At 40.6% G+C, this 16928-nt stretch overlaps 1 protein-coding gene across 2 annotated transcripts; it reads left to right on the plus strand.

Moving 5' to 3' along the window:
- Nucleotides 1-143: 143 nt before the first annotated feature.
- Nucleotides 144-15685, plus strand: ern2 (endoplasmic reticulum to nucleus signaling 2). 2 transcript variants are annotated; one of them, XM_067585144.1, is made up of 24 exons: nucleotides 144-1192; nucleotides 2076-2193; nucleotides 2283-2316; nucleotides 3148-3220; nucleotides 3399-3471; nucleotides 4139-4261; nucleotides 4363-4464; nucleotides 5075-5134; nucleotides 5283-5499; nucleotides 6222-6300; nucleotides 6472-6622; nucleotides 7928-8079; nucleotides 8274-8462; nucleotides 9301-9436; nucleotides 9923-10027; nucleotides 10144-10231; nucleotides 10756-10945; nucleotides 11112-11208; nucleotides 11376-11575; nucleotides 11703-11850; nucleotides 12327-12454; nucleotides 12748-12871; nucleotides 12963-13030; nucleotides 13125-15685. In XM_067585144.1, exons 1-24 carry the CDS (start codon nucleotides 1103-1105, stop codon nucleotides 13305-13307), a joined length of 2928 nt encoding a protein of 975 aa, XP_067441245.1. In that variant the 5' UTR covers nucleotides 144-1102; the 3' UTR covers nucleotides 13308-15685. The 2 variants fall into 2 exon arrangements, with proteins under 2 accessions (XP_067441245.1, XP_067441244.1); XM_067585143.1 differs by having other exon boundaries at nucleotides 145-1192; nucleotides 10141-10231.
- The last annotated feature ends 1243 nt before the right edge of the window (nucleotides 15686-16928 follow it).

Consider the following 16928-nt stretch of genomic DNA (forward strand, 5'->3'; position numbering starts at 1 on the left):
ATGGTGGAAGAAGTAAAGAAGTATTCAGATAATTTTTCTGAAGTAAAAGAAGTTGCAATACCAAAATGTAAAAGAAGTCCATTTCAAACAGAAGTCCTCCATTCAAAATATTATTTAAAGGGACATTGCACCAATTTTACACATGAAAGTCAGTTTACTAGTCGCTGGGAGAACTATTCAGTGTGTGAAAACAACCATTTTTAATAGAAAGCCTACATTACAAACTGAAAAGACACAAGACAAAGGCATTTATCAGGCTGGAAGGGTTTAAAGAAAAATGGCTACTAGTTGCATGATGGGATACGTATGATAAAGTGTTTCTTGAGCTTGACTAGGGACTAAAAGATAGAATATCTATATAACTTTATAGAACTCTAATACTTAATTGTTTTAAGTAAAAATACGTGTCCTGTCCTCTCTCCACTTCCTCTATCTGATAAAGGGAAGAAGTACAACAGTATTTTCACCAAAATCATAATGAAACCCAAAGTGCTTTAATAACAGAACACAACATAAAGAAAACAGTAATAAGAGTTAAGATAGAAAAAGCCTTCCTATATGGATAAACCATCTAATAATCCACATTTATTTGAGTAAATGTACCATAATTGACGTGGTGTGTGTGTGTATGTGGCAGATAATGACGTTCTCCACCACTTTCTATTGCACAAAACATCGCTCTTGTTGCAATCACAACTGCCCTGCTGTCTGTTTCCACGTGGTTCCAGGCGTTTCTTTACTCCTCCCACTTCTGCCCCTCATCCGCCATCTTATTGGCTGAGCATCCTGTCACTCAAAGCCTAGCGCGGGAGCGGCCCCGCCCCCCTTCGCTGCTTGACAGCCCGTTGTTGACGTCACCGGTTCCGTCCCAACACGGAAATATGGAATAGTGACAAGAACGGTTTGCGTTGCTGTTGTTATGGATTTAAAGCGGCAACGGTAGTTTAACGTTTACCGCGTTTGTCCGCCGCTCCTCGGGCTTTAACGACGTCAAACGGCCGGTGTTAACCGTCTGACAGATGGACGGCCGCGCTGGAAATGGACAGAGAGTTCGACCTCTGTTGTTAGTTCAATAGCTTCAGTCCTCTGTTTGTTCACAGCCATGAAACAAAGTGTTTTGGGGGTCATGGGGGCTCTTGGTCGGCTGCTGCTGTCTCTTCTCCTGCTGTCCTGGGAGGGCAAACTATTTCAGGTGAACTTTTTTTTTTTTTTTTTTTTAAACTTGTTGCCGTTTCGGTTGTTGTTGTTGTTAATATGTTTGCGTCTTCAGCTATTTATGCGCAGTTGAGACAACAACTGCCTTCCCCCTGCGCTTCTGTGTCTATTTCAGGCTCGGAAGTTGCCATGACATGATAGCATGTTGAAAGTGTTCAGTTAGCTGGCTGGGTAACGTTAGTCCAAATTGCCCGAAGAAAGTTAATACAGTGTGTGTGTGTATGTGTGTGTGTGTGTGTGTGTGTGTGTCTGCCTCGCTTTCCTTTTGGGGACGCAAAGAAAGTCCCCACGAGGGTTATGTTAAGGTTAGGTTAGGGTTAGGGTTAGACCAGTAGTGGTTATGGGTTAAGGTTAGGATAAGTCTCCGGAAAATTAATGTAAGTCAATGTAATGTCCTCTGAAGTGACTCTGTGTGTGTGTTTGTGTGTGTGTAAATGCCTCCGAGCACATCTTGTTTGCCTTTACCTCAGTCTGTGTTACCAGTTACCAAGCCTTGGTGGGTAAATAAGGGAGCGGTGAACACACACACACACGCACGTACACACTGAGACAAACATACACAACTTCTCAGCACACGGTGTGTAATCTTGGGAAGGAGGAGGGACAATAAGGATATCCTGCTACATGAAGGAACACGGTGTAATTATTAGAGCAGAAATGTACTGCGGGGCTGGACTGTCAACTCCAGCCAGGCAGATGTGACACACCCACTCACACACCCACTTTCTCTCTCTTACACACACACACACACACACACACACACACACACACACATGCTGTGCTGAAATCTCTGATACATGACACTGTGACTGAACAGTGTCAGACAGCTGGTCTAAAGTTTCTCTCTCTCTCTGTTTTAGGTTGGAGGAGTCAGATCAGTCACTCTCCCAGAATCCCTCCTGTTCGTCTCGACGCTGGACGGCAGTCTGCATGCTGTCTCTAAACAGTCAGGAGACATCAAATGGACCCTACGAGAAGGTTTATATATATAGACTTTGACACTATATCCTAATTTTATTTAATTTCAAAAAGTTTTTTTCATATGATTTCTGCCTTGTTTGTTTCAGACCCCATTATTCAAGTACCTGTCTACCTCACAGAGTAAGTAACACATACACATAAATATACACATTCACTCATGCACACTACATTTAGATTTCTTGACTTATTTTTGGATCAGATAGTTCCTGCTTTAAATCATAATTTTGTAGGGCTGCAACTAACGATTATTTTCATTATTGATTAATCTGTCGATTATTTTCTCGATTAATCGCTTAGTCATTTCGTCTATAAAATGTCAATAGAGGGTGAAACATGTTGATTACTGTTTCCCAAAACTCAAGGTGACATCCTCACATGTCTTTTTTTGTCCTGAACAACAGTCAGCAACCCAAATATATTCCATTTGTTATTCACATTTAAGAATCTGGAACCAGAGAATTTTGACGTTTTTTGTTAAAAAATTACTCAAAACAATGAATTGATCATCAAAATAATTGATTTATTTTCTGTCAATCGACTAATTGTTGCAGCTCTAATTTTGCTAATTTTTGTATTTTATTCAGGTAACATTCTTGCATGGCTGTTTTGTGTTTAGACAACATTTTGGGGCATTTTATGCGCAAAATTTATTAAGTAAATTTTATTTCCTGGAATCGAACCACGGATGTTGCGGATATATAGCACACGTCTTAACCAGTAGGTTATTGTTGTGTGCCTAGACAACACTTAACATCTGAGAAGTTTGACTCCTTTTTTAAATAAAAACAAGTTTTTGTAGCAAACAAGTCAAGGTAAGGTATTGAAAAAGTATTAGTACTGATATTCGGGTATAATATTGACAACAGGCTTAAAAATGTTCAAATGACACCCATACACACACCTAATCTAATTAATGTATGTATTATGGGGTTTTTGTTTGTTTTGTTGTAGGCCAGGTTTTCTTCCAGACCCCAACGATGGCAGTTTGTATGTACTTGGTGGAAAGCACAAGGAAGGCCTGATGGTGAGGAATACAGTGTGTGTGTGTGTGTGTGTGTGTGTGTGTGCGTGTGCGTGTGCGTGTGCGTGTGCGTGTGTGTGTGCGTGTGCGTGCGCGTGTGCGTGTGTGTGTGTGTGTGTGTGTGTTTGTCTTTGTGTGTTAGGTTTCATTTTTTGACCCCATTGTTTTGATTTATCTGCAGAAACTGCCCTTCACCATCCCAGAGCTGGTCCAGTCAGCTCCCTGCAGGAGCTCTGATGGTATCCTCTATACAGGTGAGACCTGTATGTGTGTATGAGACTGTGACATATGTAGAGACATGTACAGTGTCCAAAAGTAACTTTTTGACTCACCTGTCAAGGGGACTGGTAGATGAAAAAATCCAACGGCCAAGCATAATTTTTACCTTTTTGTGTCACATATACTCACTCCTTGTAAATGTTATGGTATTTAATTAACAGTAGCAAGCAGCAGTGACAGTTTAGCAGAGAGCTGTGATGTCAAGTAGCTGATGTCTCATATGGTAAACAGTCCCACAAAACTAGGAGCACTTGAGACGGTCTGTGGCTGGCGTTCCTTCAGACTGTCTCAAGCGCTCCTACAGTTTCGCGGCACTGTTTAGATGCATGTGGTGCGTGTGTCTACACTGTAGAGGGACAAACATGAGTAATTTCCTCTGAGCCATCATGCCAGATATTTTATTACATGATCATGTTGTTACAAACATTTACCTGCCAGTGTGGCGGATAACCTTCTAAAATCTACCCGCATTTGGCGCTTGGCAGTTGCTCATTTCAAAACCTCGACATGTATGACCTACTCAACCTACTGTGAGTGACACAGTTGTGAGATTATGAAAGACAAGACACATAAATTGTTAATATACATAAATTGTTGGTTTAATAGTTGTGTGTGTGTGTGTGTTTGTGTGTGCGCACACAGGTAAAAAGCAGGATGTGTGGTTTGTGGTGGATCCTGAGACAGGCGAGAAGCAAACCAGTTTAACCACCTCGTCTTCTGAATCCATCTGCCCCAACACTCCTCTGCTCTACATAGGACGCACAGGTATGTCACACAGGTGCACACTTGCATGCACACTTGCGTGCACACACTGCTGAGGTGTTTTCATATATCTTAGCTCAATATTTGGCAACTTTGTTTTCCAGAATACATGGTTACCATGTTTGACACCAAGACACAGGAGCTGCGATGGAACGCTACGTACAATGACTACTCTGCTCCACCTTATGATGAGAAACAAGACTACAGTACGTTTCTGACACACATGTCCCTGCACATACTCTCAGTTACAGAGACTGACATGGCAGGTTAAATATTAACTGATAACACTCTTGCAGAACCAGCTTTGTGACATGTTAGAGCATTTACCAAAATTATAAAAACGTGTTTGGATGCCTGTTTGTCAAGGACGGGTGCATCTGAAGAGAATGGATATAAAATGAAAGAAACAAAACCTTGTGCACCTCCCTCAGTCATAGTACTACAGCTTGTACTGGAATGAACAAATCATATTCATATATGTTATAGTTGTCAGTTTTTATGTATAAAGTTTAAGGTTGAGATGTAGATTTAAAAATGTAACTTTTTAAATGTATTTTTCTAATAACTCACTACCACCACCCCAGACTTGGGATGGACATTTTTCTTACTTTTTAAACATTAAAAACAACACAAAAACATCACAGGACATTACAACATTTGACAAATGACACCTAATATTTGCACAAGAATAACCAGATAAAGTGGTCCAAGAATTACCTGCAGTGACCAAGGGCTTCACTTCTGATACCTGAAACATGAAAAAAAGTGTTAAACCTCTTGAAAAAAACTGACCTGTCCTACCTGCTTCCCCTCCAGAGATGGCCCATCTTGTGTCGAGTGGGGATGGTCTTGTTGTGACAGTTGACAGAGAGTCAGGTAAGGAGAGATGTAAGATTACTTTTACTGTACTGTTTACTGTAAGATTTTATCTTGTAGTTGTGAGAGTGTGTGAGGTGTTGATTGTGTCGTTATTTCCATCTCTGCCTTTTAGTAAAACTGTAAGTGCTCCATTTTTGTCTTCCAGGTGACGTTCTGTGGAGTCAGAACTACGGGTCGCCCGTCGTGGGGGTCTATCTGTACTCTGGGGACTCGCTTAGACACGCCCCCCACCTGTCCCTCGCTATGGAAACGCTACAATTCCTCACCTTCTCCTCTGCCAACGACCAGGCAGACACGCACTCCACTTTGAAGTGGAGCTATCAGTTTGTGAAGGAGCAAGCCAGCGCACAAACACAACTTGTGTAAGAGAAACTGTACACACACGCATATGCAAATGAAAGAATAGAAACTTGTTCAGTCATGCAGTCATAACCTCTGTTTGGGTTCCTGATGATAGTTATTCATCTAAGTTGTAAGTAGAAGCTCACAGGAAGCACAACAAAAGAACAGTTTCCCAACCTGCTGTTATACCCACTATTTGTTGCAAGTGTTTTAAAATTTAAAGTGATAATACTCAATAACATCTCCTCATATCTGAAAATAACAAACAAGGCAGTCTGTTATTTTCTGTATCAGGATACCTCAGGATATATTATCACACTTCCACGTTTGCTTACCACAAGCAAAAAGATAAGCTGTGTTCAAAGTATTATCATTTTTCAAAGATTTCTTGTAGTCAGTTTAACCCATGGTTAGGTCTGTTGTTGTGCACTGATGTACAACAATTATTAAACTGTTGACTTGAAGCATGTTTGAGGAGTCCTGTTCCATGATTTTAAGGAATCAATGTCCCGTAAACATACAAGTGTGAACTGAGAATCAAGTCTGTATCTCCATTTCATAGTTATGGTTGAAAATTGATAATTGCTTTACTGTGGAAATACCAAAATCTAAAAACACAATTTATCCAGACCATTTGGGGAAAAAAAAAGTTTTTGAGTCGTTCTGCTGACAGACACACAAACAAGCAAACATGAAAACATAACTTCTTTGGCTGAGGGAATGTTTTTTATGTTTCTTTAAGACCGACTCTCTACGTAGGAAAACTGGACTCCCACCTCTATGCCTCCACCTCCCTTGTTCACCAGGGAGTCTCGTTAGTGGTGAGTTCCATTATTAATCGATTTTGATCACATCATACCCTCTAACATCCAAGTCATGTGTTTGTGGTGCTACTCCCCCTTGGTTTAACAGAACAGTAACAATATATCAGATCAGGTGTAGATAATAAGATAGTTGTTGTGATTGATATGTGCCTCTTGTTTCCATGGCAGCCTCGGGGGCTCACCCTGGCACGGATCGAGGGACCACTGACGACTGGAGTGACGGAAAGAGAAAGAGGCGAATGTGAGATCACGCCTTCCACTGATGTGCGCTATCCACCAGGAAGCACGAACAGCCGGAAAAACCACTGGCTGCTGATAGGTAAAACACACCCGCGGGCAGGCACACATACACACACACACACACACACACACACACACAAACACACGTCTGCGCAGGTATCCTTGGTAGGACATTGCATGCCATTGACTTCCATTCATTGCGGACAGCCTAACCTCCACCATAACCCTAAAATTAACCATAACCAATTCATGCCTTCCCTAACCTTAACCTAACCGTAAATTCACACGTTATCCCTAACCTGAATCAGGACCTCAGAAATGACGTTTTGCCTCATTAGGACCGGGCTTTGGTCCCCATGAGGATTACTGGTCCCGACAAGGTCGGTGTTTATACCGGAAAAGGTTCCAGTGAGGTAACAGAAACACACACTCACACACACACACACATAAATACACACAGCCAGCTTACCTCCATTACTGGATGTTCCTTAGATTAGTTTGTTGGTACGTAGTAAGTTAGTCAGCAACAATTATTCCAGGGAGGGAAATATACATCAACAACTCTAGGAAGTTGGATGGCTTGTGTGACCAAACTATATTTTATGTATTAATAAAGTAGTTTATTTCACTATTAAAGGGAAACGTCACAGATTTTACACATCAAAGTCTGTTTACAATCTTAGGGAGTACAGATGCCTACTTGAAAAAAGTTGCATAAAGCCTTTTTGTGGTTCCACTCTGGAGTTAGAAAGAAGTGAAGTTACCAGACCTCTGCAGACTTGCTCCTCATCTCCATTAAAGCTAGCAGCTCAAGGCTGCATTAGCCACCACCAGCATAACACACCCGAATCTCTGACCAAGCTCTTGGCAGACGAGTTGCATTGTGGCTAATGTAGGCACCGGGTTTTGACAAGGAAGAAGAAAGCAAACATGTTCCCTCAGCCACAGGAAACCGGTATTAATACGTGTTTTTCATACCTTTTGGGCAGAGAAGCTCCAGGTCACATTAATAACCTTGGTTTTGAGCAAAAACAAACTAATATGGCAATAATTTTAGATTAGAAAACCTCACTGTATGTTTAGCATCTCTTAAAACTGCATGCAGAGGCATAGAGAGGCATCCCTAATTTTATTTATTGGTGAGGAAATAGGAAAAATGTAAAATTCTACAAAAAATATTACTCAAGTTTACAAATCTGAACATTTTGTACAAAATCAAGCTATGGTAAAAGACACCATAGCTTTATGTTATAAAGGCAGCTTAGGGAGAAAGTTTGCAAATTTCCTACATAAAAAATGTATTGACCAGGCAAGAAGGAAACCCAAAGCTTGACACAAACACAGACACTGTAAATGTACTGTATCTGTGTGTTTATGTGTTTAGGTCATCATGAGCTCCCTCCAGTGGCCCACACCACCATGCTGAGGGATTTCCCAGTCACCCTGCAGCGTTCTGGTGAGGCGGTCATCCCTCCTCGACCGCCCGGCTCCTCTGCCTCCCCAGTCTCCTCGGCCTCCTACTACCACCAGCGCTATGTGAGTCACAACTTTAAACTACTTCTGTGTCAGCACTGCAGTCGTTGGTTAAAATTGCTAAACGCCCCTTTAATAACCACTTTCATCATAAACTGACTTACAGAAAACAAAGTAGAAAAACTCAGATAAACAAAAGTGAATCCTCACAGTAATCTTATTGTTCCTGCTCCCTCTAATCATATTGTGTCCTTCAGTTTCAGACAGATGCTGGTAGCCATAGCGACAGTGATGCTAATAGAGGAGGTGCGGATGGGAGGACATCAGGACAGGCCCAGAGGCCGGCTGCTGTGCTGCCTGTTTATTTGACTCAGGACCGTCTGACTCTGGCTGTTCTGACCCTGCTGCTGGGAGGATGGCTGGCCTTCGCACTCACCTACCCCGCTGTGAGTTTGTGTGCTGTTAAGATGCAGTTTTTCAAATTTTAATCTTAAGTATATAAACAAATAGTGACAAGCTGCATGCCCCTAAAGGAGATTGGTGTATTCAGTTTGGTCTGTTGAGGCTTTCAGGGGAGTAGTTTGCGTGGAAACCTTCAAAGTGTCTGGATGTATGATGGAAGTAGCTCCATGTGAAGTCATGTGATTTACATTTGGCTAAACTTCAACGAGGAAAAGAAAGATATGCCCTCAAATGGACCCTGAAATGCAAGATACATTCACTAATACTAAAGCTGCTATAGTTTCCTTTATATTTATACCAAAGCTTATCACTACACACACTACATTTTTTTCCTTGCTGCTTAAATTGCTTAATTATAATAAGGTCAAATTTATTTGTAGAGCACAATTTTATACAAATGCAATTAAATTGGCTTCACACAGTGATGAAATCACTCTAATGATAAACTTACTAATAGTGCCTTGTGTGATATGAACCTTGTCAGCATAGAAATATTTCCAAATTAATGCATTTATCATCTCAACTAATGGTTCATAATTTGTTATGAAAAATTGTGATTATTGAGGGACATGCACCTCAAATGCCTAACATGTTATTGTGTTGAATAATGTAATTTAACAGTTCAATGTTTTTTCCTTCACAAGCTTTGAGCTGAATGTTAGTTGCTCTGTTTATATAGACACTGTTGCAAAGAAGAGTTTTATAATCTTATAATCTTTCTCAAAGACTTGTATTTATTTATCCTCCACAATGTTTTCAATACTGATCTCAAACTTGATCAAGAGCATCAAATGTGATTTATATCTGTGTGATTTTCTCCAGCGTGCAGCCCAGCAGCTGAAAACTCAACAGCAGCTGGAAGAGGCTTTTGAATCTCGTCTCCAGCGCATTCAGACCAACATGCAGGCACCTGTCTCTTCAGAAGTAACCCTTTCTACCGACACAAACCTCTCAAGTGGTAAGTAACTGATAGAAGAAGTTCTCTCTTAATCCTCTCCCACTATTTAACGACCCAGTGATTTAACATTTTTCTTTGCATTGCACCAGAGAAATAAAGGATTATTCAAATGCACAGTATAGTGTTGAAGCTGCAGTTTTCTCATAGCTTTGAAATTTTAAATATAATATTCAAGCATTGATTCTCTATGTAATAAATGGATTGCATTTTCATAACGCCTTTCTAGTCTTCTGACCCCTCAAAGTGCTTTACACTACATGCCAACATTCACACATTCACACACACATTCATACACTGATGGCAGAGGCTGCCATGCAAGTTCCCAACCTGCTTCCTGAGACTACCTGGGGTTCAGTATCTTGCCCAAGGACACTTCAACATGCAGAGTGGAGGAGCCGGGAATCGAACCACCGATTGGAATAAATATGAAAAAATACAAAAACAAAAATGCATAAATACTGTACATCCTCACTTTTCTGTGTCCAGACTCCCAGCCTGCACCCGCTGACCCTCCACCGAGTCCTCACACTCACAACAGTAGCACCTCAGATGTCGATAAAAATGGCACCAGTGGGCAAAAACTTGCAGCAGGTAACACAACAAACTGTGTTTGTGACAAACTGTATATTATTTCCTTCTGTTCCTCACTGTTCAGGTGAGACTTAATTTCTTGCTGCTTTTTTCTTCCTTCCGGTCACTGTCAGAAGGAAACAGTGAGGAGGTGCAGGTGGGTAAAATCTCCTTCACTCCATCTGACGTCCTTGGACACGGCACAGCGGGAACTTTTGTCTTCAGGTATTGTGCATCAGTTCATAGATGTGTGTGTGTTTAATTGTGTGTCATACGTTAAAAGAGTGCTGTTCCATTAGTTACCTTCCCTGCTGAAAGGACCATATTAGTGGATTTGCATATTTTTATATGATGAACTACAAAAAAGCACTCTTTATAACTTTATATTACTTTATATATTTGATATTTGTTTACATTAAATTTATTGCAGAATAACCATCAATTAATTATTGCAGTGTGGTAATGCAGGGACCATTTTGAAAACTATCCTTATTGATGTATTCAACTGTTGAAGCAAATCAATGCAAACCAGTGCCTTCCTCAAAATAAAAATGCAAGATATGCAGTGGAAAATGATCAGCTATAGCATAAAGCATGCATGACTCTTGAGTTAATGAGCTAAAATATACAAAATCTCTGATATTTAACCATGCAGTTTCTATAAAACTGCCAACAAACGTCACAATTTCTCAGACAAACTACTTTTGTTGATGTTGATGTGTTTTCATCGCCCTTTATCGTGAACGTAGGGGTCAGTTCGATGGACGTCACGTAGCGGTGAAGCGAATCCTGCCAGAGTGTTTTGAAGTTGCCGAGCGGGAAGTGCAGCTCCTCCGAGAGTCTGACACACACCCCAATGTCATCAGATACTTCTGCACGGAGAGAGACCGCCTCTTCACGTACATTGCCATCGAGCTGTGCGCCGCAACCCTGCAACAGGTCAGTGTTTGTCAAAGAACAAAGTACTGTAAGACCTCATTAGTGCACTTTTTACAGCTGTTAAGCAGTTTATATTCAGCATCTGGTCCTTAAATGTTATTAAAATTAAAAACTTTTTTTGGACCAAACTAACATATACATTTTTGTGTGTTTTTTATGTCTGCAGTATGTGGAGGATCCATCTTGCTTTCCTAAACTGAATCCTATAACGCTGTTGGAACAGACTATGTGTGGCCTCTCACACCTCCACTCACTCAACATAGGTACGAGATAAACGCATACACAAATTTTTTTCTGAATTACTTCCTCCAGAAACATGGTATATCAGTTCTGCATACAGCTAACAAATGTTTCCTCTTCCTCTCTCTCCACCCACCTGCCTCTCTGAAATCACAACTTCCACTTCGCCCTCCATCATCTCTTCCTCTAGTCCATCGTGACCTGAAGCCTAGAAACATCCTCCTCTCTGGTCCCAGTGCGTTGGGTCGGGTCCGAGCTCTCATTTCTGACTTTGGGCTCTGTAAAAAGATCCCAGATGGTCGGTGCAGCTTCTCTTTGCGGTCCGGAATACCGGGAACTGAAGGTTGGATAGCTCCCGAAGTGCTGCGAGATACTCCGGGCAACAAACCGGTAGGATGCACACATGTATAAAACACAGCAATGAAACTCTGAACTATACGTTGTTATTTTTTTCTGAAGTACAGCATAGACGTCTATATTGAGTCTGTATCTGAGCGTTCCTCTCTCCTCTCTTCAGACAGCAGCAGTGGACGTGTTCTCAGCAGGCTGTGTGTTCTACTACGTGGTCAGCAGAGGGCAGCACCCTTTTGGCGATGCACTGAGACGTCAGGTCAACATCCTGTCAGGAGAATATTCACTTGCACATTTTATGGAGGATATACACGGTGAGGGCTGGTTTGTTAACACCAGAGATATAACGGTTATAGTGTTTATTCCTGCACAAATAATTAGCTTAGATGTGGAATTGTCCCTCCAGGAATCTGCATCTTTGCAGTTTAATCAACGTCTCTTACAAAATCACTTCGCTTATTTGCGTTACATGATGGAATCCAGAGCCATCGTCTTGAATGCAGGTCAAATCAGACCTCAGTGAAACAACCATATATGCTTGGGCCCTAAATATATTCTTACCCTCAGTTGAGCCTCTCAGGCAGCGCTGTCTACCCAGATGAGTCCTTCAAAAAATTCAAATGCATTCTTGCTTACTTGCAATTTTCAAACATTTCTGTAATGCAAAATTTACACAAGAATAAGGTCTCAGGCTGCATTTTGAATAGTAACAATCACAACAAACTGCACAATTGTGATGAGAAATGCCTGAAGACAATATCTATCTCTCTCTGGTTTATTTCCAAATCAGATGATGTCATAGCGCAGGATCTGATTGAGAAGATGATCAGTGCTGAGGAAGAGTCACGTCCCTCCACCGCCTGTGTACTCAAACATCCGTTCTTCTGGAGCCCTGAGAAGCAGCTGCTCTTTTTCCAGGTGAGTTAAATGAGCTCCCTGTGTTCATTTGGTTTGTAGATACATTCACAAAGCCTGTGCAACTACAGGTCTCATGTATTTTTAAAAGTCATTTCTTGCTGTTTTAGAAAAAAAATCTAAATTTTTTTTTTTGTTTTGTGATAGTCAACACTGAGCAGGTATGAGTATATACCTGGGTTGTGTATTTTTCCTTCTTTCTTGGCCTTTGTTAGCTTTTCTGTCTTTTTGTCGAGCCTCAAGTGTCTGTGTGTAGACTCTAGAAAGTATTTTTTTGTGTATGTGTATGTATTTAGGATGTGAGTGACCGTATAGAGAAGGAACCAGCAGACAGTCCAATTGTGGTCAAACTGGAGACTGCAGGAAGAGCAGTGGTCCGAACCAACTGGAGGATGCACATCTCTGTGCCTCTGCAGACAGGTACACACACAAACATGCCCACATAGTGTAAACAGGATAACAAAGTCATAAGTGGGTTTTTTTAATACATTTTTTCATGTATTTTTTCCAGACTTGAGGCGGTTCAGGACATATAAAGGAAACTCAGTCAGAGACCTGCTGAGAGCCATGAGAAATAAGGTCAGTCTGCATGCTTTTGTTGGTTTTGATGCAAGCAGAAACATCTTGACACATTCGGTATGTTTCTGACCTTTTTGCACTCTGCATGTTACAGAAGCATCACTACCACGAGTTGCCACCGGAAGTGCAGCAGACTCTCGGCGAGCTGCCCGAAGGGTTTGTCAGCTACTTCACCTCACGCTTTCCACGGTTACTGATGCACACTCATGCTGCTCTGCACATCTGTGCCCACGAGAGACTGTTTCACCCCTATTATCTGTCCCCCAACGCCAAATAGCAGTCACATGACTCTGCACACAAACACACACACATACTGTACACACACAAGTCCTCTTTGTGTTAGCAGAGGAAATCCCTGACAGTGCCTTGTTACTGCTTTTGTAAAGCCCAAACTGGTTTTTAGGGGAAGATACAGTGCTGTGGAAAAGTTTGTGTATCTCTTGAGTTGTTTTATATATTTATTTAATTTTGTTTTTTTACAAATTTATTATCAAAAATTATTTTACATTTAAACAAGAAAGCACAAGTGCATACCTCTGTACAAAGGCTGCATACATTGAAAGGGCGAATCCAAGTTTGTTCCTCCAAGTTTTTCCAAATGGAAACACCCACTTAGCCGTTAGCAAAAAGCAGTGACGTGGGTTAGAGTGCTGATGACCCTCCACCCCACACACACACACACACAGCTCACTGACAGCGTCTTCCTAACATACTCGCTCACTGTAAGTTAGATCACAAAAAAATTGTCCAGATATACTACAGGCGATGTGTGTGAGATGTTTATTAATACACCGGACGGAGCGGAGGGACAGACAGCTGCTGAGTGCCGGGAGCTCTGGAGGAGAGAGCTGGGAGTAGAGCCAGAGCTTCAGGACAAATAACAACCGCAAGTCACACCGGATTCTGCTCTGATCCGGAGCCATTTACTGGCAGGAGAAGAGCTCTGAGTTTATTTTTTAAACTTTGAGCAGCAGTAACAGTGCGTGCTCCGTCTGTGTGTGTGTTAACACGTTTAGCAGAGCAGCAGTAACAGGGATCACTCAGTCTGTCTCTGTAGCTACTGGCTAGGCGGGTTAGGGGGTTTATATCGGTTTATATGTAGCAGCGTCATCATGCAGAAACCTACATCAGGTCACATGGAAAGAAGTTTTTAGAAGAACTTAAGAAAATAACATTTTGACACGAAAACATACGTACTTTGACTAAAATTTGAATTTTCTGATTTGAATACATATTGAACAATAATGTGAAGCTACAGAATGATATAAAAACCTCAAAAACTCAAAAAATAATGTACCCGCCCTTTAAAATAAATTTGGGTCCTTAATTTGGGTCCTCATCAGAATAATCATATATCACATAATGAATGACAATCATGAGATTCAAGTGTCAGATTATTTTCAGCATGTGTCCTCCACCACATTTATTTTTACACATCATGACAACACATGAGCTCTTTGACAGATTTTACTTTTTAAAAGAGATTTCACTTTTACCAAAAGTTAGTCTAAAGAAATCTAAAATTTGAATGTTTTTTGTTACTATTAAAATAATAACAAATTGTCCTTTAATTTTATGGATTTATAAATTTCAATTAAATGAAAAAGTGAGGACAAAAGTACTGTACACATCATGTGTCAACACCAGTGCAGCTCAAATTTCACATTTAGTGAGTTTACCTTTTTAGCCAATAAAACCAGATGACATGTCTGGTGTTTCAGAATTCTGATTTAGAAAATAGCAACATATTGGAAGGTGACATACTGGAGTGTCAAAGCTCATCAAACTGCATGTGAGGTGCACAAACTTTGTCACAGCACTGTAACCAACGCAGACACTGGACAACAGGTTTCCTAAAAGATAAAACGTGTCTTGCTCTTACAGGTACAGTGTTACAAGGCTGCATTGTCATAGAAGAAATCTTTGTTATCCATTTTAACAGTTTACTTTCCCCTTTGTTGCTGCTGTGTTTCTCACAGTTCTTCTGTATGAAGTGCAAAAGACTCCAATATTTTCTTTGCTGTTTTTATATATTTGATGTGTGTGTATGTGTTTACGTTACTGCTTTACTGAAAGTAGCTACACTGACTGAAATGTATTTTCCATTGAAAGCAATATATGGAGCATAATAGTAAAATATTCATTTACACTGTTCAAATGTGGGGAATGTGCACATGCTGTGAAAATCCGATTGATCACCAGTGTGTTCAGGCAATAATGCAAAAAGATGTATTGACATCTTTGTGATGTTTACCCTTTTTTAACTGAAATGCAGTATGTTTCATAGGTTCACCTCTCCTGAGTGTTATTGGCATTGCCTGAACTTTTGAACCTCATAAAATACCACAAAATGCTCCATGAAATCTCCTCCTGTAACCACTGGATGACGGTTTGTTCATAGTTCTGCAGTAGAGTGAATGATGAAGAACCAAACTTTTGTACTTTTTTTGAATGAGTGAATTAAATTGATACTTTGAGTGTGCCAAAGAACGAAATAAATCGAGTCCTGTCTTCAGTTTTTAAACCCAAGATGGAGAAGAGTAAACAGTACTATCAATTCTTACTTGTTTTGTTTTCATCTGTGGTTCTCTGTTCTCAGTTTTTCCCCAATGCAAACAGGATGATTTTAATAGAAGAATAAACTCAAAATAACCATTTGTTGACTTCATTATTACTGCGAACACTGTAGACAAAGTGAGAATGAGACAGTAGTGAAGGTAAGAGTAAATAGTAAATGGACTATACTTGTATAGTGCCTTTCTAGTCTTCCGACCACTCAAAGTGCTTTTGCACTGTGTCACATTCACATGCTGGATGGATACAGGAGCTACCAAGCAAGGTCCCAGCCTGCCCATCAGAGGGAACTAATCATTTACACACATTCACACACTGATGGGACAGCCATCCGGAGCAATGTGGGGTTAAGTATCTTGTCATCCGCCGATCTTCAGATTAGCGGAGGACCTGCTCTACCTCCTGAGCCACAGTCGCTCACAGAGGAGAGGATAAGACTCACTGCTACTATTACATGAAATAAAATTTTAAAAACTAAATGTGTAAATGTTGAAAGTTCAGGGAATTTATTGGGGAGATCAGCTTCATTTTAGATGAGTTGAGTTTTACTTTTGCTCTCCACTACCTGTATCAACTATATGATTTAGCAGGTTTGTAAAACATTTAAACAGAAATTTATCTTCATCCCAAACGTATATTATCAAAACAGGACCAACAGCGAAGGTCTCAGTGTAAAAATCAGTTATTAAGAGGCCTTGCCTTCCTCTGCATTCATTCAACACTGTTAGACGACTTACAGTCACAATAATAGTAAAAGACTTCATTGTGTTTCTTTTATAATTAGTAACAAATAGGAAACTTGAAGTTAATTAAGCCATAACTGTTCATCTTCACCAGCTTTATCTTCAGTTACCTCAGCTGATATCGTTGAGAAAGATACATAATGTGAGTATTACACCTGTAATAAAGAATCTAGATGTCTCAGGCTTTATTACAGCGGGAGTTACTTCAGGCCATATATGATGAACATCAACATTTTCAAAGTTCAACAGGAACCATAAGGGATAAAATTAACAGAGACTCGTTAAGAGTCTACAGACACACTAATGGTTCTGAGGCTACATCATGGATGTATAAAGTGGATTGGATTGGAGGCCGGGCCCCGTTCATTCGTATGAAAGTTGCTCACTGGCACATGAAGCCAAAAAAGTTAGACCTCTGGGCATAAAATTACCTGCATCCTCCAGGATCATGTGGCCCATAGAGCAGGTGGGCCAGATACTTCTGCCGGCCAAGCTGGCTAACTTCCGGTTTAGCCCTCTGCTAACTTGAGTGGGGTTAAAATAATTAAATCCAGTGCGCATCATCATCCATGTGTTTACAA

This window comes from Thunnus thynnus, chromosome 3, assembly GCF_963924715.1.
Source record: "Thunnus thynnus chromosome 3, fThuThy2.1, whole genome shotgun sequence".
NCBI classification, from domain to species: Eukaryota; Metazoa; Chordata; class Actinopteri; order Scombriformes; family Scombridae; genus Thunnus; species Thunnus thynnus.

What these genes read in the sequence shown, in the direction of transcription:
- ern2 (XM_067585143.1), top strand. Translation starts at nt 1,103, where the DNA reads ATGAAACAAAGTGTTTTGGGGGTCATGGGGGCTCTTGGTCGGCTGCTG. An exon ending in GTACCTGTCTACCTCACAGA is followed by an intron (nt 2,317 to 3,147) that starts GTAAGTAACACA and finishes GTTTTGTTGTAG; the next exon opens with GCCAGGTTTTCTTCCAGACC. An exon ending in GCGCCGCAACCCTGCAACAG is followed by an intron (nt 10,946 to 11,111) that starts GTCAGTGTTTGT and finishes TTATGTCTGCAG; the next exon opens with TATGTGGAGGATCCATCTTG.